The following is a 26,807-nucleotide window of genomic DNA, read 5'->3' as shown; positions in this document are numbered from 1 at the left end:
ACTGCTTTAAAGGACATGTTTGAATGTTTAAGTTCTAATATGCAGACTGGAAAACAGATCCTATTATTTTAAGATCCTATCTTGTTTACTTAGCTTTTCACCTTACTCAGGGGCTTTAGTCTTGCCCGTTATCAGACCTGAGGGCTGAAGGCATTTTCAAACTTTATTTTGAGTGGTGGTGGTCTTTATTTTGATGTATCATGTACACTTTTCATTGTAGATAGAGTGGACTCCAGAGATTGTCATTTCAGGACATTTTGATGGTGTTCAAGATCTAATGTGGGATCCAGAAGGAGAATTTATCATTACTGTTGGGACTGACCAGACAACTCGACTTTTTGCACCATGGAAGAAAAAAGACCAAGTACAGGTAAAATGTCCTAGTTGACCCATCCACTTTAAAAAACATCCATGAGCACATGAAAAGTGGGGCCACATCAATAGCCATTAGGGAAATGCAAATTAAAACCATGGTGAGATGCCACTACACAACCTCTAGAATGGCTAAAGTAAAAAATACTGACAATAACAGGCGGTAATAAGGATGCAGAGCAACTGGAACTTTCATACATTCCTAGTGGACACGCAGAATGATGCAACCACTGTAGCAAAGTGGTAATTTCTTAAAAACTTAAACATACACGTACTCTTTACAATTCAAATGTTAGTTGTTGTCAAAATATATTTACTTCAGTTCCACATACAAATTCTGTTATACCTTGTAATTTTAGGTTTAATTCACTAGGAAACACGATCAAGTCTGCAGTAAAAGCTAATTTCTGAAGTCGTATAGTGTTAGGTAATAGTGGTTGAGAGCGATTTTTGCACATGAAACTTTTCAGTCTCGTCTCTGAGCTCAAAAGTTTCGGTAAATCTTTACCACTAGAAACCTATTGAACTGTGCTATGTGATAGAGAAAGTCAGTATACTCAGCTTCAATTTATGACAAAAATTCATGGAACTGACTGGGTCAGTTCCTGAGAGCTAATGAAATTTGCCACTGACATGACTGCTTCAGTAGCAAATTAATGGAGTTGAGGACGTGGAGGGCAATACTATAGTCAATTAAAAAAACAAGGCAAATGATTTGGAGTGATATTCTGTGGCTCTTGGTGATTTGTTACTGATAAGACTCAGTTGTTGATTCATGATCCATTAAAAAAACACGATAAATTGGGCTTAACAAAAATGTAAAATTTTTGTTCTTTGAAATACACTATCAGGAAAATAAGACAAGTCACAGACTGGGAGAAAATATTTACAAAGCACAGATCTAATAAAAGGTTTATATTCAGAATATACATAAAACTTTTCAGAACTCAGTATAGGAAAACAAACAATCCAATAAAAAATGGGCAAAAGATTTGATGAACAGATATTTCTTCAAAGAAGACATATGGATGGAAAATGAGAACAGGAAAAGATTCTCAACATCATTAGTTTTCAGGTAAGAGCAAATTAAAACTACAATGAGGTACCCTTACATACCTGTTAGAATGATTAAAAAGAAAAGACTGACTAGACTAATGTTTGTGAGGGAGTGGGCAGCTGGAACTCTAATACACTGCTGGTGGGATTGTTAAATGTACAACCACTTTGGTAAATAGTTTGGCAGTTTCTTAAAAATTTAAATATACATCTACTCTATCATCCAGCCATTTTTCTTATTGGTATTATTTACCCAAGAGAAATAGAAGCTTATATCTAGGCGAAGACTTGTACATAAATAAATGTTCATGACTGCTGTTTTGATAAACCACAATTGGAACACAACCCACATGTCTGTCAGTAGGTGAATAGATCAACGGTGGTATGTCCGTGCAAGGGAGTATGACTCAGCAATAAAAAGGACTGAACATTCATACACACAACATGAGTGAATCTGCCCCATGGTCCTATTTCCATGGCGTAATAAATGATTTTGTGTCTGATATTGTGCTTGTTGCAAAGAATTCTGTTTTGAAATGTATGATTGTTTTTGTTTATACCCAGGTGACTTGGCATGAAATTGCTAGGCCTCAGATACATGGATATGACCTAAAATGTTTGGCCATGATTAATCGGTTTCAGTTTGTATCTGGAGCAGATGAAAAAGTTCTTCGAGTATTTTCTGCACCTCGGAATTTTGTGGAAAATTTTTGTGCCATTACAGGCCAATCACTGAATCATGTGCTTTGTAATGTGAGTATCCCTCTAAATGTTTTAACTAAATCTAGTCACTTCATTTAAAATTTAAAAAAAATTTTTCTTAAGGCTATAAATGGAGTATATGGGTAGAAAGGAAGTCAAATTGTTTTATTACTGCCTTGACAAACTTTTGTGTACTCTGTGGCATGCAGTAATTTAAATATTAGAACCAGAAAATCTGTCACAAATTAGCCCAAGACACTAAAGAATTTAAATGTTAAATTAAGATATGAACACTATCTGTCATCGCTAGTGGGTTTTGATGGTTAGCATATAGTTTCATATGATATAATTGGATTGATATAAATTACAGAATTTAAGCAGATTATTGGCAATTCAAATGTCCCTCTGTAAAAAATTATTTAAATATTCAATTATTTAAATATGTTTAATGAAAATACTATGACTCTCTTTCTGGGAAACATCTGTGTTTGCATGAGCATCATCAGATACATGCCTGTGAGACTCCTGGAAGTGGAGCTCCGGGCTTTCCATTTTTAGCCTACTCTGTGCTACAAGCCAGCCCAGTTGCATTCCCTTTCAGACCCTGAAACCCAGTGAGCTGTTTGGGTTCGATGAACTCATTGATGAGCAGATGCCCAACTTTCTGGATTGGGTAGAGGGTTGGGGGTTAGCTGGAACCTGTCCATTGGAGAGTGATTGCTTAGCATTGTTTATGTTGGTTCAGGAAATGGAAATTTGGGCAGATGTCCACACAAAGGTGGCCTTTAAACTGCTTCTCAGCCTTTATGGGCATGACAGTTTTGTAGTGCTTGAAATAACAGTAACTTTCAGTGTTTAAAACATATATCATACTTTTTATTTTTTTCATTTATATCTATATGTTTTTTATTTTATTTTTATTATTAATTCAGGTATACAAAACAATATAGTGATTAGACATTTACACCCCTCACAAAGTGATAACCCCACCAAGTCTACTACCCCTCTGACATTGTACGTAGCTATTACAATCCCATTGACTATATTCCCTATGCTGTACTTTACATCCTGTGACTTATATATATTTTTAAATTATAGTTGACATTCAATATTATTTTATATTAGTTTCAGGTATACAGCACAGTGGTTAGACATTTATATAATTTATGAAGTGATCTCCCCAATAAGTCTAGTATACCCATCTGACACCATACAGTTTTTATAACGTTATTGACTGTATTCCCCATTCTGTATTTCACATCCCTGTGACTGTTTTCTGACTACCAATTTGTACTTCTAATCCCTTCACCTTTCTCACCCAGACTCCCAACCCCCATCTTATCTAGCAACCATCAGTTTGTTCTCTGTATCTATGAGTCTGTGTCTGTTTTGTAAAACATATATCATACTTTTTATTCCAGCAAGGCGGTGATCTTCCAGAAGGAGCTACTGTCCCTGCTTTGGGACTATCAAATAAAGCTGTCTTTCAGGGTAAGGCTTTAGTCTCCAAACTTATTACACCTATAGTGGTACTTAAAATCTAGTTACACACTTGTGTAACATGTACTTAATGTTCATTATAGTTAATACTTTTTTCAAAATCACAATACATGCATCTGTCTTCTCCAACACATGTTTTGTGATAAATACTTTGAACACACACACACACACTGAAATAGGTTCAGCTTTCACAGAGTCATGGAGCGCCACAACCATAGCTACTAATCTGGGTAGCCTAAAGAGTCTGTTCCATAGTTTTAAAAGTTTGGGGAATGTTAGGTCAAAGGAAAAGGAAGGCATCTTTATGGAATTGACTAGTGTTCCAAGGAGCACACTTGGAATAGTAGAAATACCCTTGGCTTTGGAATCATGTGGCTAGGGCTTTGAATCACACTGCCGTGAAGTGCCATTACTTTCTAACTGGTAGCCTTAATAATGGAACATGTATAGGAGACATAAAGATGGTGACTACATTCGTGATGTTGATGTGTTTCTTTTAAACTAGGAGATATAGCTTCTCAGCCTTCTGATGAAGAAGAGCTGTTAACTAGTACTGGTTTCGAGCATCACCAGGTGGCCTTTCAACCATCCATGCTTACTGGTAAGAAATGGCAAAAAAACGGTTTAATGGAATTACTAGTACGCAGAGTATGGTATCTGTCACTGCTGATCTAAGTAAGTGCTGTAGAATGTACTTATTTGCATAGAAATAGAAAAAATAATTGCAATGATATAAATTTATTATAGAACCTCCCACTGAAGATCATCTTCTACAGAATACTTTGTGGCCCGAAGTTCAAAAACTGTAAGCTAGCTCTTTGGTCTGATTCTGTTATACTTGTCATTGCCCCCCTCCACAACTTGCTTTTCTCCTTTGCTTCCCTCTTTCCTGCATTTCCCTCCCTGCTCTAAAGATCTTTTGGTAGTCTTCGTAAGGCGCGAGAGTCAAACCTCACATAGCTTTTTGTTATTCTGGTGTTTGTTTGTTTGTTTGTTTGTTTGTTTGATGATTCCCGTTCAAAACCTTTCCATGGTTTATTGTTTATTCTACTGGCTGGCTGGGGGTAAAAACTTGTATTTTAATCTGTTTGTTTGAATAAGTTGTATTAATATTGCTTCTAGGAAGCTGGCATTTTTCTCTAGTCTCTCTCTTTTTTCTCCAAATGTTTGCCTACACAGAAATGTAATGGTCCCTAAAAGTACTGTAATGTTAGCTGGAGAGATTGATGATATTCCTTTCACCTTTAAAGATTTTGCAGCATGAGAATGGGTACATTTACTAATACAGGAGTCATGCATTTTTTCTTTTTAAATCTTAGATATGGACACGGTTATGAAATATTTTGTGTTGCTTGTAACAATTCAAAGACTCTGCTGGCCTCAGCTTGTAAGGTAGGGAGTTTTACTTTTTTATTCTACTTGGTCACAGGTTATTTGAGTCATTAAGCTCTTGCAGGTTTGATAGTGATTTAGTCAGGCCCCTACACGAACGGCCACTGGAGCCTGCATTTTCTGACTCTTGCTTTCCCTATCTCTTCCTTTCTGTCCCTTTAGAAGTCTGCAGTTGCATTTTAAGTCTATTTCAGCTGCATATTTTTGTTCCTAAATACTTGATTTGTGCTGATTTATGCTCCTACTCAAAAATTACTTAATTGAGTATCTTAAAAATGAGGCTTACAAATGTGATAAATTGTAAGTAATTGGAGTCCTGGAGACAGGAATGATGTAACTCGGAGTGCAGTCCCTCTTCTGGTTTCTCGAGGATGCTCTCAATACTGAGTAGAGTGCCTCCGCCAGGGGGAGGCAACGTGGTGGCTGGCTCAGAATAGTGCACGTGCAACATTTGTCTGGGAGAATGATTGTGAACTCACTATTCAATATTTATCCATATACTGTGCAGTGAAATAATATTTATGGAGGATTGTCTGAAGGGTCTAAGACCTACACATTCCTCTAAATTTTCTAAAATATATTTACTTGTTGTAAGCATAATGATGAAAGCTGCCGATCTGAATGGGCTACTCTGCCACTGCTTTTGCTGTGGCTTCCTGCCACTGGCCTTTACTGAGAAGCGTCATCAGGGATATTACTGTGCCCCCTCCCGCTCCATTCCCCTCACTTGTCCCCTCGATGAGGATGTCCTTTCGATAGAGTACTTCCTTCTAATACAGGGGCTGCTGGGAAGAATGAGGCTTAGTAGCAGAAATAGCTGTGCTTCTGCTGAGCTGCTAATTTGTTTTTAGCTATGGGAACTGTCAATCATATCATTGTGTTTTTTTCCCTTTTTCAAGTTGGCTCACTTGTAGCCAGCATGTGCAACTAAACTTTTTTGTTGTTATTATTTGTATGATTTTTCGATGTGTTTTATATTTTAATAAACAGTAGAAAAGAACTGTTGTTGATAATGTGGCTTGCGAAGTTTGAATGTGAATATTTGTATAAACTCACCTGCTCAATAGAAGGGTAAATGACCCATGGAAACTTCTAGTAGCTTTATCCTCTAGGCACAACCTCATTATTCTTTCATTCAACATAATGATTTGAGATTCATCCATGTTGTTGCCTGTATCAATAGTTCATTCTTTTTATTGCTGAGTAATTTTCTCTTTTATATGTATATCACAATTTGTTGATTCGTTCACTTATTAATGGACACTTGAGTTATTTACAGTTTTTGGCTTTTATCAATAAAGCCGTTAGGGATATTTGTGTACAAGTTTGCATGGATATATGCTTTCATTTCTTTTGAGTAAATACTTGTAAGTGGAATTGCTAGATGATATGGTAGCTGTATATTTACATTTTTAAGAAACTGCTAAACTATTTTCCAAAGTGGTTGTACCATTTTGTAAGCCCACCAGCAATATATTAGAGTTCCATTTGCTTCACACCCTCACCAACATTTGATATGGCCAGTCTTTTTAACCATTTTAATAGTCTTTTTAACCATTTTAATAGTTAATATCTCATTGTAGTCATAATTTGCATTTGCCTAATGACTAATAATGTTGAGCATCTTTTCATGTGCTAATTTTCCACTTGTATATCTTCTTTGATGAAATATCTGTTCAAATCTTTTGCCCATTTCTTTATTGGATTGTTTTCCTTTACTGAATTTTGAAACGTTCTTTATATACCCTGGATAAAACTATCAGATATATGCTATGTAGATAATTATTCCTAGTGGCTTGTCTTTTCATTTTCTTAAGAATGTTTTTCGAAGAACAGAAATTGTATATTTTGGTGCAGTATAACTTACTAAGTTTTTTCTGTATTGGGTTGTGCTTTTTGTGTAGTATCTAAGAAATCTTTGCTTACCTCAAAGGTCTGTTTTGTTCTAGTTTTATAGATTTTTTTTTTTTTAGAAAGTTTTTTTGTTTGTTTGTTTGTGTTTTAAGATTTTATTGGAGAAGGGGAACAGGACTTTTTGGGAACAGTGTATACTTCCAGGACTTTTTTCCAAGTCAAATCCTTGTGGAACTTGAGGAGTTGAACTGGCAACCTTGTGGTTGAGAGCCCACTGGCCCATCTGGGAATCGAACCGGCAGCCTTCGGAGTTAGGAGCATGGAGCTCCAACCGCCTGAGCCACCAGGCCGGCCCTAGTTTTACAGATTTTAAGTTTTACATTTAGACCTATGATACATATTTAACTCTTGCCATTGGCGTGGAGTATAGAATAAAGGTGATTTTTCTTGCATGTGCATATGCAGTTGTTCCATCATCATTTGTTGAAAAGACTATCCCTTCACCTGCTGCCTTTTTTACCTTTGTCAAAAATCAGCTGTCCATATATGTTTGGTTTATTTCTGGACTGTATTCTTTTCTATTCATCTTTTTTTCTATCTTGATGCCAATACCATAGTTTCTTAATAACTATAAATTTTTGTTCATCTTGAAACTAGGAAGCAATTGTCTTCCAACTCTCTTACTCTTTAAAGTTATCTTGGCTACTCTGGGTTCTTTACTTTTCCATATGAATTTTAGAATCAGCTTGACCGTTTCTAAATAACTATCTGCTGGAATTTTGATGAGGACTGCATTGAATCTGTAGATCAATTTGGGGAGAATTTTAACAATATTGAGTTTTGACACATGAATGCAGTACGCCTCTCATTTATTTAGGTCTTTAATTTCTCAATGATTTTTTTTTTTTTGTAAACCTTTTGTTTTAGAATAAGTTCAGATTTCACAAAAAGTTGCAGAGATAGTACATAGAATACTGTTTATACCTCTCACTGAGTTTTTCCCAATGTTAGTATTTTATTGTCGAGAATATTTTGTAGTTTTCAATGTCAGGTCTTAACACGTATTTTGTCAGACTTATCCTTATTTCATATATTTTTTTTTATCTGATTACTTGTTGCTCACATGGAAATACAGTTGCTTTTTGTATATTGATCTTATTTCCTGCAACCTTGCTAAACTTATTTATTAGTTCTTGAAGCTTTATTCTATATACTGTAGGATTTTCCACGTAGATGCTTATATTGCCTATGAATAAAGAAAGTTTTACTTCTTCCTTTCCTATATGGATGTCTTAATGTTACATAGAAGTGGTAACAGCAGAAATCCTTGCCTTATTCCTCATCTCAGTAACAAAACAGTCTTTGTCCATTAAGAATGATGTTTGCTATAGATTTTTCATGATTCCTCTTTAAGAGATTATAGAATTTCCCTATAGTTCCTAGTTTGAGAAGAGTTTTTATCAGGAATGGATGTTAATTTTGTCAAAAATTTTTTCTTTATTTACATGACAGATGGTTCTTCCTTTTTAGTTTATTAACATGATGAATTACGTTGATTATCAGATAAACCAACTTTGCATTCCTAAAATCAAACCCTACCTGCTCATGATGTATTATCTTTTTATATATTGTTGGATTCAGTTGGCTAAAATTTTGTTTCAAACTTTTATATATAGTACATGAGGGGTATTGCTGTATAGTTTTCTTTCCTTATAATGGCTTCATCTGGTTTTGGTGTCAGTAATGATAGCCTCAAAGAAATATTTTTATTTAAATTTGCTGAAATTTAAAATTTATGTAAATCTAAATTTAAAATCTATACTGAGTTTGTATAGAATCGGTGTTATTTCGTTTTTAAATGTTTGGCAGACCTCATCAGTGAAGCCAGCTGATCCTGGAGCTTTCTTTGTGGAAAAGTTTCTAACTACAAATGTAATTTATTCAATAGATACAGGGTTATTTAGGTTATCCACTTTTTTTAGAGTGTGCTGTTGTAGTTTGTACCTTCCAGGAAATTTGTCTCTTTTATCTGAGTTGTCAAATTTATTCACGTGAAGTTATTAAAAATATTCCCTTGTGATCCTTTTAATAGCTGAATAATCTGTAGTATTATCACCTTTCTTATTCCTGCTACTAGCAATTTGTGTCTTCTCTCTCAACACCATCTTTTTTTTTTTTTTTTTTTTTTTTTGGTGGGAGAAGCATTCTGGGGATTGATTAGGATTTTATTGATATTTTCCAAGAAACACCTTTTGGTTTTATTGATTTTCCTCTACTGTTTTTCATGTTTCTATTTTATTGAGTTTTGCTATTTTTATTCCTTCTACTTAGATTTCATTTTCTTTTCTGTTTCTAGTTAAATAAGGGTAGAGCTGAGATTATTGATTTCAGATCTATCTTTTTAATATAGTTGTTTTTATTTTCATTAAATTAAAAATATAATGTTCCTTTGATTTCATCTTTGACCTATAGGTTATTTTGAAATGGATTATTTATTTTCCATATGCTGGGTGTTTTCCAGTTATCTTTCTGTTACTGATTTCTAATTTAATTTCATTGTGGTCAGAGAACACAGTATGCTTTGAATCCTTTGAAATTTAATCTTGGTAAGTTTCCATGTTCACTTTGAAAAGAATGGATTCTGTTTATTTTGGGTGGAGTGTTCTGAAAATATCAGCTAGGTCAGATTGGCTGATAATATTGTTCAAGTCTTTATCCTTTCAGTTTTATTGAGAGGCATTTTGAAATCTCCGACTATAATTGTTGATTTGTCTTTTAAACCTTGCAGTTCAATCAGTTTTTACTTTATGTTGTTTGAAGCTCTTGTTGAAATATTTATGATTGCTCTATCTTCTTGATTAATTAACTAGTTTTTCATGAAATGACCATCTTTATCTCTGGTAATTTTGTTTGCTCTTTAGTTTGTTTTGTCTGTTGTTAATGTAGCCACTCCAGTTTTCTTCTGAATTTTGTATCTTTTTCCATCATTTTACTTTTAAGCTATTTGTTTTCTTTTATTTCAAGTGGGTTTTGTAGGGAGCAGCATATATTTGTGTCTTGCTGTTTTACTCATCTTGATAATCTTTCATTTTAATAAGGGAGTTTATTAGACCATTTGCGCTTAATACAATGGATATGGTTAGATTTAAATCTATCATCTTGTTACTTGTTTTCTCCTTGATTCATCTGTTCTTTGTTCCATTTTACAATTTTGGATTAATCGATTACTTTTTATGATTCAATTTTATTTCTTGTTTGGTAGATATAACTTTTTTTTTTTAAAGATTTTATTGTGGGAGGGGAACAGGATTTTATTGGGGAACAGTGTGTATTTCCAGGACTTTATTGGGGAACAGTGTGTTTTTACCAGGACCCATCAGTTCCAAGTCAAGTTGTGCTTTCAATCTTTGTTGTGGAGGGCGCAGCTCAGCTCCAAGTACAGTTGCCGTTGTTCAATCTTAGTTGCAAGGGACGGCAGCTCACCATCACTTGCAGGAATTGAACTGGCAATCTTGTGGTTGAGAGCATATGCTCCAACCAACTGAGCCATCTGGCTGCCCAGGAGTTCAGTGGCCGCTCAGCAGCAGCTCGTTGTCTTCATTCTAGTAGCAGAGGGTGCAGCTTACTGGCCCATGTAGGAATTGAACCGGCAGCCCTATTGCCCAGAGTTCACATTCTAACCAACTGAGCCACCTGTCTGCCCTAGGTATAACTTTTTGTTGTGTTATTTATTGGTTGTTTTACATTTCATAGTATGCATGATTAATTTACCACAGTCTACCTTTAAGTAATATTGCACTGTTTCATGTAACAAGTTTATAGAACGTTTAAGAATTTTACAGAAGTATACTTTCATTTCTCCCTGCTTTGTGTATTATTGTTATACATTTTACTTATTCATGGAAATCCCATGATATATTGTTATTTTTGCTTTGACCAGTCAATTATCTGTTACAGAGATTTAAATAATAAAAAAAGTTTCCATCAGATGCCATTTTTCTTCTGCCAAAAAGGATATACTTTAAAAAACATTCTTTGTAAGGCAATTCTGCTGGTCATGAATTTTTTTCAGCTTTTTCCTGTTTGAAAAATGTATTTTTTTCTTCATTTTTGAATGATATTTATGGTGGGTAAAGAATTGTTAGTTTTCCTTTCAGTACGTTAAAGATGTTGCTCCATTTTCTTTTGAGTTGCATTGTTTCTCATAAGTCTGCTGTAATTTTTCTTTGTTCCTCAGTAATGAGTTTTATTCCCTCTTAACTGCAATTTCATATTTATTGCTAGTTTAAACAATTTGATTATCTTTAATATTGTTTTCTTCCTGTTTCTTGTGCTTGGGTTTTATTGAACTTCTTGGATCTGTAAGTTTATTGTTTTTAGCCATTATCTTTTTAAGTAATTTTTCTTCTCATCCTTTTTGAAGACTTGAATTACATCTGTATTTAATTACTTGAACTTGTCATAGAGTTCATTGGTGTTCTTTTTTCCCCCACTCTGATTCATTTTATCTGTCAGGGACCAGTGTTCTTTGTTGCCAGATAGCTCCTAGTTTTGGGGTGCCATCATTTTCATGTACTCATGTACTTTCATTTGTCTGAATTTTTAGTTTTCCACACAAGAGAGTAAATCCGGTCGGTCCTTGTTACTCCATACTGACGAGTAGTGAAAGTCTCTATTAGTTACACAATTAATATACTAATATATTCTTGTAAAACGTTGAAATGTTGTGATTACAGTGTCAGTCTCTGATGATTCATCTTTTCTAATCCCAATCTTCTTCCCAGAGACTACACTTGGTTGTAGTATGTGTCTCCTTAGAACTTTTTTTCCTACATTTACACAGACACTTAAAATATAACCATGGAAACAATATATTATTTTTTAAATGTTTTCTTTTCACCTTATTTCTACTTAAATTGCTTCATTGTTTCATCTCTGTTCTACAGGCAGCTAAGAAAGAGCATGCAGCTATCATTCTTTGGAACACTACATCTTGGAAACAGGTGCAGAATTTAATTTTCCACAGTTTGACTGTCACACAGATGGCCTTCTCACCTAATGACAAGTTCTTACTAGCTGTTTCCAGAGATCGAACCTGGTCACTGTGGAAGAGGCAGGACACAATCTCTCCTGAGTTAGGTAAAAACAGCTTTTGATTGGGAAGATTTTTGGTGAAACAGTTATGTCCTTTTTATCCACCTGGGGAAGCTATTCAGTGAAGAGAAACAGAAATGATAACTGGGTGAAGGGCAGAATCTCACTGTTGTGAAGTCTTTCAAAATTGTTATAATTGAGGAAGACTTGACTTTCATTGTAAGATTTGAATGCAGATGATCTTTGGGGTTGACTTCCTTGCTATTAGGTAGGGAGGCATATGTTCAGACATCACAGTTAAAGAAACATAAAAATGTCTATGTAGAAAGTTTCGATTTTGCAGATGGTTATAGAATGCCACCATAAAATCCAATGGCTGTCGTATTCTAAGTTAGGATTTTGTGGGACAGGAATAATGACGATATAGTTAAATAATGAAACTCAGAAGGACCATTATCTTTGCCCTTTTCCTACTCACCCCTGTCGTTTTGATAATTGGCAAGGGTGTCTTAGGCATCCACCTGTGAATAACATGACTCCTGGGCAGGATGCTAACCTGCCTGCTTTCTACTGCGAGCCTGGCGTAAATTGGAAAAAAAGCTTCGTGTTGTTTCAGCAGTGGCCATTCCCATTCTCCTGGTTTCTTGGTGAAATCTAGAGAGTGTTTAAAGTATCTGTGGTGTTTACTCCTACTTTTATTTTTTTCATTGAATTTAATCTTGTGATATTCCTATTAATAGTCTCTTAGTTTCTTGTCTTTTAGAGAATACTAGGGACTATGACAGATACCGAGCAGTATGTGTTAGAACAGACTGATTTTTTTTGCAACTAGTGATTTCCTGACATGCAACCTTTACTTTTTAAAAAGTTAAAGTGATACTAATAACATATCCATTAATTTGCTATATTTTTATGGATTTTGGATTAATAGATACCTTCCACTTCCGTCCTCATTAGCACTTATATGTTTTAGGTTTTGTCCATGTCAGTGCTAGAAGTTATCTCACATTTCAGTATTACAAGGGAAAAGATTTTTTTTAAGCTTGTTTTTTTTTTTTTTGGAAACCATTATTTTTTAAGGGTGCTTTAATCTTCTTTTCCATAGCTTAATATGCAAATCTGGCTACATAGACGTAAATTGAACCTTTAGCTAAATGCCTGGAAGATGTTTGTCATCTGTCACTAGAGAGTGACAGTCAGTATAAAATCATTTCCTATTAGAAAAATAACTCTATGCCCATAGCCTTCTGGTGAGGGGTCAGCTGCCTAGTGGTCTGTTGCAAAAGTGACCATATATATCGTGTTTTGCCATATGTAATGTGCTCCCGTGTATAATGTGCACCCATGTTTTTGGCCCAAACTATCGGGGGGAAAAAAATCTTTCGTTTTAACTTTTTAATTCAAATTTTTATTTGTTTATATTTACATACTTGTTTTTTGTATTATAAAAGAATTTTAGCATTTATTTTTTAACATATTATGGTACAAGAAATTTTATGTAACAGTTACAAAGCACAAGAACAAGAAATTTTATGTACTGGTAACATTTACAAGGTACAAGAAAATTTATGTACTGGCAACAAATATACAAGATACAAGAAATTATACAAGGTACATGACATATACAAGGTACAAGAAATTTTATGTACTGTTAACAAATTTATGATATTTACGCATCATAGAAGGCCAAGAACTCTTCATCATAGCAAGGTCACCGTTAAGTTCAACAAAACCAATTATCGTATTCCAGGGTATTATTTTGCATACAGATATCGTTATTGATTTCTAGAGTTATCCTTTTAACTCATAAGCAAAATAAAATAATTAAAAGTATTTACATAGATATGGAATTAGTGCTACCCATGTATAATGGGCATCCTTATTTTTCCCTCACAAATTTGGGTAAAAAAGTGCATTATACATGGCAAAATATGGTAAATTGAATACTAAATGACATGAAGTATGTGGCACTTAAATACAGCTTTCTAACAAGTAAAAAACAGCTTTCTCTGCTTTGTGAGTCTTGCATATGTGCTTCTTTCAGACCCAATTTTCAGTCTTTTTGCCTTCACCAACAAAATCACTGCTGTGCACAGTAGAATTATTTGGTCTTGTGATTGGAGTCCTGACAGCAAGTTTTTCTTCACTGGAAGTCGAGACAAAAAGGTAACTTTTTTTAACTTAATATTTTTTGAAATGTAAAATAATACTGTCACGGGTATGTTTGGATAGAAAACACATCCTGACTTTCTGATACAACTTTTAAAGACCGATGTATGTATTCCTGTCTGTGTTTTTCATATGCATACATAAAAATGTATTTTCTTACTTGTTAAATTCTGTAAGTACATTTCTCTGAAATACCACATCTGAAAGGAAGACCTTTCAGACCTATGACTTGTACCCCATGGCCCCAGAGGGAGAAAAGTAGTAAATGAAATGGATCAAGGCTAAGAAAGGAGAGCGGAGCAGGGCAAGGGGGCCTGCGGGGCGAAACTGTTTCCACTTTTCTTTTTCATACTTGTATGAATTAAGATTGTTTTCTTCTATAACGAGTGAATATTACCTTTTCATCCATTGGTTAGAGCAGGGTGTGTGTGTGAGATCCAAACTTTGAAAAAATCAGAACAAGTTAGCTAACAGTAGGTTCTTGACTCTGACTCTCACCCATGTTCTCTGGGGAATGTGCTCCTGGCTTCTGGTCTTTCCTGTTTTTATGCTCTTCTATTTCCCTTTTCTGCAGTTCTTGCAGACCAGAGGTGACAAGGCAGTTGAGTTTCCTTTTCTCTCCTGCCCTCTCCAGGCCTAGTCATGGTGCAAATTACTGAAGCAGAGGGGCAGCGTGGGCATGTTGTCATGCAGTGACACTGAAATGTCAGCCTGTAAAACTCTCTCAGACCTTCACTTCTGTTCACTTGCCTTTTTAATGCTTCCCTGGCCTGTATTCGCCTACGCTGTGCTAGCGGCTGAGGAAGCAGGACTACTTCTGCTGTCCCCGGTCACGGCCGGTAGCAGATGGTCCAACTGCAGCTGTCAGGGGTATGTCAGGGCTGAAGAAGACAAAGCATCATCCACTGCACTTGCACTTTCTTGGGCAGAGCCTTTTGCTCGGAATCTTGCTTTGGTCCTGCGTTTTGCAGCTGTTGTCTGTTTCACTTTCTCTCCATGTGTTTGTGACCAGTCATACCCCGTGGAGGCATGAACTTCCAGGGAAGCTGCATTTTTCATGTGGGGCCTCCTGACAGTGGAGTTGGTGTCCTCAGCAGTGGGTGGTGTAGAGGAAGAGTCAGGGGCTTCATTGCTCCCTGTAAATATTTTGTGGTAACTTCTTCGGCAGATGCGTGAGCCCCCCAGTGAGGACATGATCAGTAGAAGCTCACTGGATCAGAACTGGTTTCCCGAGTGTGAAGAGCGTGCCAGTCTCCAGGCAGGGACAGTGTGTCTGTGAATGCCACACTTAGGTACTTGAAGTCTCAGAGACTTGTGTCTGCTACGCTGTGGCTTCTCTTTGATGCTTGGAATATGCTCTGAAGTCCTAGAACACAAATACGCTTTTTTTTAAAAAATGCCAGAGCAAACGTTTTGTGTTATCTATGTGTCATTGAAACTCTCTAATGTGTCATTGAAACTACTGTGTCATTGAAACTGTCTAATGCATTGCTGGGGACTTTACAAAGAGCAAGTTTGACAGAGTGTGATCTGTGTGTGTCAGGTGGTTGTCTGGGGTGAGTGCGACTCCAGCGATGACTCCGTGGAGCCCAGCATCGGCCCCTGCTCCTCCGTCCTGGACGTGGGTGGGTCTGTGACAGCTGTCAGCGTCTGCCCCGTGCTTAACCGTGCCCAAAGGTCAGTCTCTGTGTGGATCTTCGTTCTATATTTTCTTGAAGACGACCACTTGGTTTCTCAATATGTAACCCTCTTACATTTTCATTCATGGGTTCTCTTAGCGTCCAAGCTGCTATTTTTTTTCATAATGCTTATGTTTCTCCCAGCATCTTTAAATTAATATTCGGAGTGGCGAATGAGAGATTGAGAGTGTGGCCCAAACATTTTTATTTTACCGAATTCAGGACTGTAGTGCTTTCTCTGTACCAAGTGTCTTCAGCAGAACAAGGCTCCCCTGCAGCCAGCCAGGGAAACATTGTTTCTTGGGCTTTGCCATTGGAGGACAGATAAAACTCTGCACCCTTGATGGAGAGGAGGCCTGTGAGGGCACAGTATACTGTGTTTCCCCGATAAGAAGACCTCGCTGGACATCAGCTTTAAGGCGTCTTTTGGAGCAAAAATTGTTATAAGACCCGGTCTTATTTTACTATAATATAAGACTGAGTCTTATATGAGATAATATAAGAGCGGGTCTTCTATTAATTTTTGCTCCAAAAGATGCATTAGAACTGATTGTCTGGCTAGGTCTTCTTTTGAGGGAAACAGGGTCATAGTGCACCGTATTCTGGGCTGGTGCTTTTAAACAGAGGCCTTTATAAGCTTGGGACAGTGGGGAACCCTGTGAAGAACTACTTTAGCCATGATGGTAGAGATTACAAATTCATGCTAAATTAATCACGGTCTTCCTCCTCCCTTAAAAACAGATATGTTGTTGCAGTAGGATTAGAGTGTGGAAAGATTTGTTTATACACCTGGAAAAAGACTGATCAAGTTCCGGAAGTAAATGACTGGACCCATTGTGTAGAAACAAGTCAAAGGTATTTTCTATCCATTTTTGTTTCCATCAGACTAAATAGAAATCATGGAGTCTTTTGTAGAAACGTTTATGCCACAATAGCATGGAGAGGGACACAAATCTCTGTTCATGGTGCTAACACTGAGTGGCACCTGTGTGTTCAGTGGTAACCTTGAAATTGATATTTGTTACTATACTGCACTTGGTTTTTAAAAGTTTGCTTGACCATATTGCTTGTTTGCATAATGTTATCTTTGTAGATAACACATTTGAGATAAAAGTGATTTTCATAATGTGTTTTAGAATTTGACTACAGTCGAGTCTTAATAACATTTGATTCAAAATGTTGGTGATTTTCAGAAATACTATAGATTGTGTTATGGTGGCCTCGTCTGTGTTAGAACACTTCAGCTCAGGTCCCACAATGGGGCATTCTGTGGAGTACCCCTCAAAGCCCGTGACTGGTTTCCAAGCCCAGTGACCTATCCCTCAGCCTCACCCGAGACATGCGCCTTTGTCATCTCAGCTAGGTTAGAACACCAGCATTTTACTTCCTGCTCTCCACCCCCACCTGCCTAGACAGCAGGGATCATGTTTTAATCTACTTTTTTTTACTTATTTTATTCTTTAAAGACACCTAAACTCAAAAATGGTCACCAACGTCATTTCGTGTCAGATTTTCATAGGATTCTTCAACTTTCATCTGTCTGAACTGTTCAGAATATAATTTCAAATACAATTCTAAACAACAGCATCATGCTAAGGTGATTGACTTCAAGAAAAGGGACTTGTGAGCACATGTCTTCTATTTTTATTTTTCAATTACAGCTGACATATAATATTATAGTAGTTTCAGGCTTACAACCTAGTAATTTGACATTTATGTAACTTACAAAGTGATCACTCTAGTAAGTCTAGTATCCATCCGATGTGATCATGTCTTTTACAAGATATTTCCTCCAGGGGAGCTATCTCCTTATCCACAAAGCGCGTTAGTGCTTGTTATAATCGTATTTGTCAAAATGAGATCTGCCTTTATGACTGCTGCCCTCCTGGCTTCTCTCCCACCACCTCTCTGATGCCGGGTTCAGCAATTGGAATAGGTCATACTCTTGGCTTACTAAAGAGGGAAGTACACCAATGAAATTCCACACTCCAGGCATTTGAAATTTTCTCTCTTCCTGGGCTCCCCTCCCTGCTCTTTTTCTTCCTTCACCTTGCCTGCCCACAGTGCTCCCTCTGCCCTTGCCTGGTACCCAGACTTCTTCCATGGTTCAATGTGGGGCAACTGGCAGGAAGCCCCTTAGAAAGCACAGGCAGGGGACATGTACAGAATTTGAGTTTTTCATTTTAAGATTTCTTTTTTCTTAGTCATTATGGTGTCTTTGATTTGTAGGAACTAATTCCTGCCTTAACACATTATGTTATTTGGATTGCTCATATTCCAGTTACCAAATTTCAAATCCCTTTCAAATGAAACTTTTTGCTAGTGATGAGATACGAAGGTAATTAATAAGCAAACACTGCCTTTTAGGTTTGTTCCCCCCACTCTCTGTTGTCTAAATGTGATATATTAGCATTCTGGATTTAAAGAACATTACCCAAAAAAAGAAACCTTCTATGTCAAAGCTCATTTAGCCAAATAAGTACTGATCTTCAAAGCAACTCCCCTGGGAAGCAGTGTCACTCCTTCGAATCATTCTTCTAATGCAATGGGAGAGCTTTACTATTGGTCGATAACACATAAGATTCCAGTGACAGTGCTGTCACTTCAAATATTTCTGGAACTTCATTTTAGAAATTGTGTTCAGAACTAGCTTGCTAGATATAAAACAAACAAACAAAAATTTAATACTTTCTATAGTTTTACTCATTTTGATTGCTTTTTTTTAAAGCTCAGCATTCATTTTATTAATAAAGCTCATCTCCAAAGCTTTACTGCTTTGGAGTAAAAGCTTTGACTGCTTTCCATATTCAAATTCATCCTCACAGGAAAATGAGCTATCATTGAGAGTACTAAGTCATAGCCTGTATAACATGGGAGCATTTCCTCTAGAAGAATTTCGGGACGCACTGAGGCACAGCGGCACTGTGGAAATGTGTCTGATCTCCCAGAGGGGCCACTTGCAAAAGCTCATATATTTGGTTGCATGGGTTCTGGTATACTGACTTTAAAATGTGTTTCATGCCTTCAAGGTTATACTTTATTCCTACCTTTTGATCCTAAGAGTGCATCTGATGACAGGGACTCTTATCGTTTGAAAATATGTGTGTGCTCTGGCGTTGTTTTCAGTCTTTACTGCCAAAAAATCTAGGTTTTTCACTTTATTCCTTTTTGGTTTGGAGATCTAATTTGCAGGTTAAATTTTTAGGGGATATTGTATTTTCATAGAGATGTATTAATAATCCATGTTTGGGAGCATTGTAGGTCTGCCATGGGGGCAGGGTGGGCATTAATACGAGCATCTTGCCAAGGTCATGCAGTTGATGATTACGTTGGAGACCAATGTTCTTTCACTGAGCAGTTTATTGAATCTTTTACTATCTTTTATTACCCAGCGGTAAAACGTGAGGAGGAGTCCATCCATGCCATAGGGATGTGAAAAGAATAAAATAATCTAGAATATGTTGCAAAGTTGGAATTCTTAAAGGAACACATTTAGTAAAGGTATTTGAAAGGCTGATTTTAATAGCCATATCATGAATTCCACTGATTATTAGAACAAAATTTGATGGAAATCATCTATTTCTTGTTCTTTTTGTTGATGTCGTTGGTCAGTAAGTTAGATATTGATAGTTTTAAGTAGAAGATGTTTTCAAGGTTAGGATAAAATTGCTAACATATTATTGATGGTATTTTAAAACCTGTACATTTTGATTTTCAGGTTTCAACTTCCGTTTATATTAACAAGGTTAATAGTAAGAGTAAACTAGTTAAATTACTATGTAGGTGAGCACCCAGTAAAATATTCTGTAGTCATAGCATACATTCATTTCATTATTTCTTTGTTTTTGTTTTAGCCAAAGTCATACACTTGCTATCAGAAAATTAGGCTGGAAGAGTTGTAATGGAAAAACTGAACAGAAGGGAGCAGAAGGCTCTGAATGGTTACACTTTGCAAGTTGTGGTGAAGATCATACTGTGAAGATACACAGAGTGAACAGATGTGCGCTGTAATGGACTTAATAATTACAAGCACATATTCATTGGTGTCTTAAAATATTTATCATGTGAATAGGGTACTTGTCTTTACCTCATAATTTCACTGAGTTTCATTTTTAAGTCCTATGGCAGTAGTGTTAATTTGGATTGCAGACCCTTTGAAGTCTAATGAAAGCTACACTCTTTTCTTGGCATTGTTACATATGCACACACCCTCAGAACCTTGCCCATATTGCCAGGGTTTCAGACCTGCATCCATGTGTTCCAGATTAAGAACCTCTTTTCTATTCTTCCTTCGTGACCAAACTTGCCTAATTTTGTATTTTGGGCCTTCTCTTTTCATATGCTCCTCTTTGAGACATTTCATTATTTATTACCCTCTTCACAGGAAGGACATAGAAAATAAAAAAAGAGAGAAAAGCCAGATTACTCAATTTTTATCTAAACCGTTTTTGTAAATAAACAGACCACACAAAGTGTGGTCTTGACCCTTTCTTCCCAGTACACACCAACCATTCTAGGAATTTGGCAGGCGGAAGTTTGAACTAGTTACTCGTTTGTTGTATTCTTTAAAAGTACATAGATTCTTCTTTTAGGGTGTGACTTAAAGTAAAATATCCTGACATTTAATCTCATAGAGGTATGAGTTGAAAAGTAGTCTTCTGAATGTATGTGAAATCACGTAAATGGGTTATGAGAGTAAAGGATACCCCCAGGGATAATGAGTAGTGAGAGCAGAGGGTAGAAGGTGCTAGAAACAGAATGTTGGCTGTGCCAACCAATGTTTAGGAGGCAGGCACGAGACTTGGGAGCTTGGGAGTTGGGTGAGGAGAGGTTCAGAGGGGGTGTGTGGTGTGGGGCGGCCGGTTAGCTCAGTTGGTTAGAGTGTGGTGCTGATAACACCAAGGTGGCTGGTTTGATCCTGGAATGGGCTACTGTGAGCTGCGCCCTCCTTACAAAATAAATAAATAAAAATAAATAAAAGATTGGTTCACTTAAAATAAATAAATAAATGAAATAAATGAAATAAAGACTGGTGTGAGAGTGGAGATTCCCCCTGACCCCGCTGGAACATGGAGTCATCAGGCAAACTGGCAATTAAAGGAGTATGTACATGATATGCTGAAAGAAGGGCGGTGAGGATTTTCTTGGTGGAAGTATATACCGTTATCCAACATGACATCTTGCTTCCAAAGGAGTTACGTGATGTTTTGTCTAAATAGGTTTCTAGACAAACACTATCCAGTATTTCTAATCCAATAGAATAGCTCACATATGTGAGCTACATATGTAATTAATTGTTTCTTGGGTGTTTTTTTTTTTAGGGATTCCAGCTTTTATTTTTTCCTTTTCACAAAACAAAGTAGAAGAAATAATACACTATTAAAACCACAATAGTAGTTAAAATGGTAGAACATGTATATACAAAAATATCCAGATAAAACAACAGGCTATTTACAATTAGGACCAATGCTCTTCCAGACTTGTGGTCTCTGCAGCCAGCAGGTTGGTGCTGCGATTGTCCCCCTCCACCAACGTCCCCCCAGTGCTGCCTCAGTGGGCCTTCCTCAAAGACCCCGACGGCCACCCCAGCACCTGTAATTCTATATTTTTAGTAGCCACATAATAAAAGTAAAAGGAAACAGGTAAATTTTATTTTAATGACACCTTTGTTTGAATCCAGTATATCCATTTCAACATGTAATCAGTATGAAAGATTATTGGTTATATTTTGTACAATATGAAGGGCACTTTACATTGAGCCTATCTCATTTAAGAATAGCCACATTTCAAGTGCTCAAACTGGAACAGAGAAGTTTTAGACGACTGAGTCCGTATAAACTTCTCAGGTGTATGTGCGTGTCTGCCCCAAGGCACTGAGCATCTGAGATTCCCAAGCTTAGAAGCCAGGATGCCCTGAGCTGCTATTTCCTTGCATACCAGCCGAAGGATTTGAATCTTCACCTAGCCGGCACACAGGCATTTGTTTAGATCCTTGGGGGATTCCAGAGCATATTCAGTGGACTTAGTCCTTTAGAGCCGTTTCCAGCACAGAAAAGGAACCCCGAAGGTTCCTTGAAAGCAGACCTAGTCTCGGAGAGACTGACTTCCTGGTTGGTTATTGTTTTGTCCGTTGAGTTTGTAGATAGTTTTCCTGAAGCGTCTTCTTCAGTTATCACACGGGTAATTCAGATCAGGAAGGATTCAGAGGACTTGCTGTACACTTGGCGGTCTGCATTGTAATTCAAACACATCCATGGTAATTTTACACATGCAGGTCTTAATCTGCTAAAGGTCACCCTTTGAACCATATTGTAGGAATTTGTGGTATGGAAAGCCAAAAGGCTGTTTGGAACTTTACTCCAGAGGAATAGTATTTCAAAATCCCCAACCTGCCCTTCTTTCTCCCTGATAACTCCTTTCTCTGCTTGGTTCAGGGCACAAAGTTCAGATTGATGCCAAGCGCCAGCCTAAGCAATGTTGTCTTCTGACCTATACAACTTTCCTAGGTGGAGGAGAGGTGATTAGATTGTTGTTCCAAGTAGATTTTACCTTGGATGGCAAGGAGCCAAATCACTATCTTCCTAATAGCCTCAAGGGAAGCAGAGTTGGTTATTGATTCCAAAGGGAGAATGTGGGAATTAGAGGGAAATTATGCAAATTCAGGAGTGAAATAAAAGGACACAATCCCTCTTTTTTTCAACGAGAAATTCTGACCATTGTAGAAAATCCTGGGTAGTCTGTAAGAGGAAGGGAAGGCCTTCTACCAATTTCTGCATAAATTCTATGCATTTCTCAAGGCTGTCAAGGTGGGGGTTGGAACCTGGACTAAAGGAATGAGACATGCGTTTGAATCCCAGCTCACACCAGCTATAACTAAGGGTAAGTTTCCTCTCATCTCTGTAAATGGTGATAGTACTGGTGGGTCAGTTTGACGAATTTGCAAAATGTTCTTTCTGGCTTGTGCAAGATAAATGTTTTCTCTCTTGAAAGGAATCAAGGTAGACAGACTAGGATGGGGACCCAGGCTCTTTCCTTTGCTGTCTGCCATCCTCTTGGTGTCTGGCTTCCATACTACCCATGATGACTGCTTGGCCTCCTGCCATGATTTGTGCATTCCAGCCAGCTCAAGGTGGAAGGCATAAGAAAAGGCTTGCCCCTCACTTTGAAAAAAACTTCTTGGAAGTTCACACAGTTCTGCTTAATCTCCATGGCCAGAATTTAATTTTGTGACCATATCTCACAAATGAAATTTTTATTGCAGGGGACCATGTGCTTAGCTGAGAATTGAGGTTCTTTATTCTGGAAGAATAAATGTCAGTTTCAATTCGTAAAAAGTAACCACCTCCTAGGATTGTTATGAGGATTAAATGAGCCAGTGCATGAAAAAATGCTAGCCCAGGGCCTGGACATACATATATATATATATATATATATATATATATATATATATATATAAGATGCCAATAATTGGTAACTGTTACTATTATGATTAAATAAAGCTCAGTCCATGTTGCCTCTAAGGACCTTTATTCGTCCCCTCGTTTCAAGTATTCTTTCTCTGCATTCTATAGTATTTTCTTTTATGGTATTTGTCATTTCCTATCTTTTATTTATGTGTGTGTGTATGTATATATGTGTATATATTTTTAAGTTGTGGAGGGTGCAGTTCATTGACCCATGTGAGAATCGAACCGGCAACCCTGTTGAGAGCTCGTGCTCTAACCAACTGAGCCACCCAGCCACCCCTTATGTATGTCTTAAGTTGTATCAATCAGATCTTTCTGTGATTGAGACAGCTTGTCTCAAAATGATACAGGGAATTATTGGCTTGCAAAACTGAAAAAAAAAAAACTTCAGTGGTAAGACAAAGTTCATGTGTAGTTTGATTAGGGCACTCTTTCCCCCTTCTCTGATTCAGATTTGCCCTCCCAGGTTTCACCTTTCTTCTAAGGCTGCCCTCCTTCATTGATGAAAGCAGCCCCTGGGGTTACAGATTTCCTTGCTCATATCACAGTGGGCAGAGGAAAACCACGCATTGAGTGGCTTGAGCCTGCCCATCTGATAGCAAGAGCCATGAGACTACTATTCTGGAGCTGAAGGCAGTGTTGGCCCATGAGGACCACATGGCTGCTCCACGTGGGGTGGTTTTCCAAAGCAAAGTCAGGCAGCGGGTTGTGGGTAGGCAACCCATGAAAGCCCACTGTACAAGCCTATTAAAGCCTAATTATCTGGGCATCAGATTTGTTTCCTTCTCCACAGCAACTAGTGTATTTAGCACAGTGTATTGTCAAATATTTGCTGAATTCAAGGGTAAGTTTGACGACATAGATGGCTGGCCCCTGGAGGAAGCATTCTGCCATGTAATCCACCAGTCAGTAAATAGAATAATTGGTACCAGATCCTTTCCCTGGCTCGGTGGCACAAAGCTCTAGGGGGCAAAGAGCAGGAGGGAGGTATCAATACAGAAGGGACAAAGAAAGAGGTGACCTCACCCAGTGGCCCTGCCCCTGAATGAACACAGGGAGAAGCCGAGCCCCCAGGAAAACAGCCTCAGGAAGATCCTTGCTCTGGGTCCCCCACCCCAATGGGTTTTTGGTTTTCCCATTATGGGGTTAGATATAATGGAGCCTTGTTCCCAAGATTGTGATTCCAAGCTGCCCTTTTAGCTTCTATTGACAAAAAAGGTCTCCTGTCACTGTAGGGGAGGAAACTTCCGGGAGTTTCTAATCTTTATTTCCATTGCTTTCAAGTTGTTGTACCAAAGCTCCTTTGCCAGGCTCTGGAGAAAAACCTGCTCTATTGCTGTCTCTCTTATTACTTCCTGCTGGGCAGGCCCTCTTCTGATTTCTCAGGTATCAGATTATGTAGGTCAGCAGGTTCTCATTGTTAGAGAGGTATGCATTTCTTTCTAGCAGGAAATATGAAATTAATTTCATTATCCAAACCAAATTCAGCCTCCTGTGAAACACCCACCCTCCGGCCTAACGACCCGGCAGGAAATTTGATCCATCATAATTGCAGCTACGTCCATGATCATGAGGCCTGAGGGTGTAAGCCAGTGGGAAAACCTCTCCCCTTTCTCACCATGTTAGACTTGGCCGTGATAATGGAGTTTCCATCCCCACCTAGCTAACACCACATACTCCCTAACCAGCAAGTTCAATAATCTGGTGAATCTTTCAGCCTTAGACGCGGCCACGGCACATTCCTCTGGCTCTCCTCCCACCTCTCTGTGCCTTCCCACCCATCGTGGCAGGCAGGCAGATGCCCCTTAAATGTCTCTATCCCCCGGGCTCTGTCCTCTTTCCATGAGTACTCCAGAGCTCCTGGGGTGACCCCACCCAGGAGTTGTGTCTCCAACCCTGGACACTGTCCTTCCTGAGCCCTGGGCCTGAATCTCCACACAGACGTCCTGACCCGAGCTCCAGATTGTCGCCGTGTCTGACCTCCTCGCATCCATCCGGTCACCCAATCCAACAGTAGTGAGTCACCCTGAGCCAGTCCTCCCTCCGTCCCCCCTTTTACCCTGAATGCCATCACTTCTGCACCATTGGGACCCCCAATCAGTTCTCCTTGTTCCTCAGCAGGACTCCCGCCCAGCCATGGGTGGGCAGTGCTGCCTGCGGTCCCTCCAGACCCCTGCCCCTCCTCAGCGGGGTCAGACGCACCTCTCATGCAGCCACTCTCCTACAGGAACTCCCCCAGGCCTTCCTGCTCTGCACTCTGATCCAGTCCCTTCCCTCGTTCCCCATCGGCACTCATCCCCTCACAACTGCGGCCTGTGGTCCAGCCTCATTGAAAGCCCTGCTTCTGGAAGTTTCTGAGCCTCTTTATACTTGCAGGCCTTTGCACACGGAGTGCTGCCCTCTCTACCCCACATTCTCTTCCAGGACCCTCTGGAGTCCCAGGTAGGGGAGGCTCTCACCTCCGAAGCCTCAACCTTGGTGGGAGGCCCCTTCCCCAGCACTTCTGCAGCGAGGAGGGATGATCTGAGTGCAGAGCCATCTCCTTCATGACCGGGGGCCTCTGGAGCCCAGAGGCTGTCTATGGACTCTTGTCTTCCCGGCACCGACCATGTTCTTAGTGGGGAGCAGCTCTCCAGTGAGCACTGAATGACTGCCCCTGCCAAAGCTTGTTTTCATCTTCAGTGATTCAAGCCTGGACAGTTGCCAGAGGTTGTAGCTGGTTTCCCTGCCCCCACTTACCACCCCGTCCATCCTGGTAATTGGCCATTAGACAGTTCTGCCCAGATCACCTCTTAGGGAAACTTTCTTGTTCAAAAATCTTCAGAATAAAATTTCAGTCCCTTAGCCTGACTTAAAACCCTCCAAACCCTGCCCCCAAACCTGCCCTGCCTTCTTCCTCAACCACCACAGACTAACTCTGAGAGGCATTCACTGAACTTGCGCCAAGGGAATCAGTGAATGAAAGAATACATGGACGAACGCCTTAGGTATAGTGGAGATTCTCTCAAACAGAGCCCATTGCCAGGGAACACGGAACCGGGCTCGGTGAGCTGGATCAGGGAAAAAACCTCACCAAAGGGGAGGGATTTGAAGTACGAAATCGGGGCTTCTAGGCACATAGTTTTCATGGTGCTCAGATAAGAGAGGGCTGTAAGTAGGAGCTAAAGCTGTTTCCCTGCAAAGCGGTAAACTTTGAAACTGGCCCCCTGGGGCCGCAGCCTGGACCAGCTCAGGCTCCTCCGGGGCCCCAGGCACAGCAGCTGGACCAGGTGAGACAAGGCAGTGGCCGTCCTAAGCACAGGACCCTGGAGCTCACTGAATGATGAACACATGTAAGACATTCACTGGTGACAGCAAGCAGTCTGATTTGTGACAGGCTGTTTCTGGCAGGAGAGGCCCAGGGAATCTGAGTGCCAATTAGAGGCTGAGGCTCACAGCTCCACTGTCCTCCTCGCTGCTGTGGCCCAAGTCAAAGGCTTCTTCCTTTAAGGTGCCTTCCCTGGACTCCCTGCTTGGAAGTGAC

General features: G+C 38.7%; 1 protein-coding gene across 2 annotated transcripts in view; it reads left to right on the top strand.

Moving 5' to 3' along the window:
* ELP2 (elongator acetyltransferase complex subunit 2) overlaps nucleotides 1–23,342 on the top strand; it is a 41,950-nt gene extending 18,608 nt beyond the window's left edge. Inside the window, exons 12-23 of one of the 2 annotated variants that reach the window (XR_013995257.1) lie at nucleotides 221–370; nucleotides 1,993–2,181; nucleotides 3,552–3,621; nucleotides 4,136–4,231; nucleotides 4,378–4,435; nucleotides 4,950–5,022; nucleotides 11,823–12,015; nucleotides 14,015–14,136; nucleotides 15,308–15,431; nucleotides 15,683–15,816; nucleotides 16,560–16,673; nucleotides 19,673–20,811. Coding sequence is in view for 1 of the 2 variants with exons in the window: in XM_081078335.1 (XP_080934461.1) it covers nucleotides 221–370; nucleotides 1,993–2,181; nucleotides 3,552–3,621; nucleotides 4,136–4,231; nucleotides 4,378–4,435; nucleotides 4,950–5,022; nucleotides 11,823–12,015; nucleotides 14,015–14,136; nucleotides 15,683–15,816; nucleotides 16,560–16,673; nucleotides 19,673–19,829 (1,356 nt within the window). In the remaining variant the exon portion in view is untranslated. Of the gene's footprint in view, nucleotides 1–220; nucleotides 371–1,992; nucleotides 2,182–3,551; nucleotides 3,622–4,135; nucleotides 4,232–4,377; nucleotides 4,436–4,949; nucleotides 5,023–11,822; nucleotides 12,016–14,014; nucleotides 14,137–15,307; nucleotides 15,432–15,682; nucleotides 15,817–16,559; nucleotides 16,674–19,672 lie in introns of both variants that reach the window. The other variant, XM_081078335.1, reaches the window with a different exon arrangement.
* The last annotated feature ends 3,465 nt before the right edge of the window (nucleotides 23,343–26,807 follow it).

This window comes from Rhinolophus hipposideros (assembly GCF_964194185.1).
Source record: "Rhinolophus hipposideros genome assembly, chromosome: 17".
Classification (NCBI taxonomy): domain Eukaryota; kingdom Metazoa; phylum Chordata; class Mammalia; order Chiroptera; family Rhinolophidae; genus Rhinolophus; species Rhinolophus hipposideros.
The sequence above is the reverse complement of the archived record's forward strand: the minus strand, read 5'-3'. Positions and strand labels throughout refer to the sequence as shown.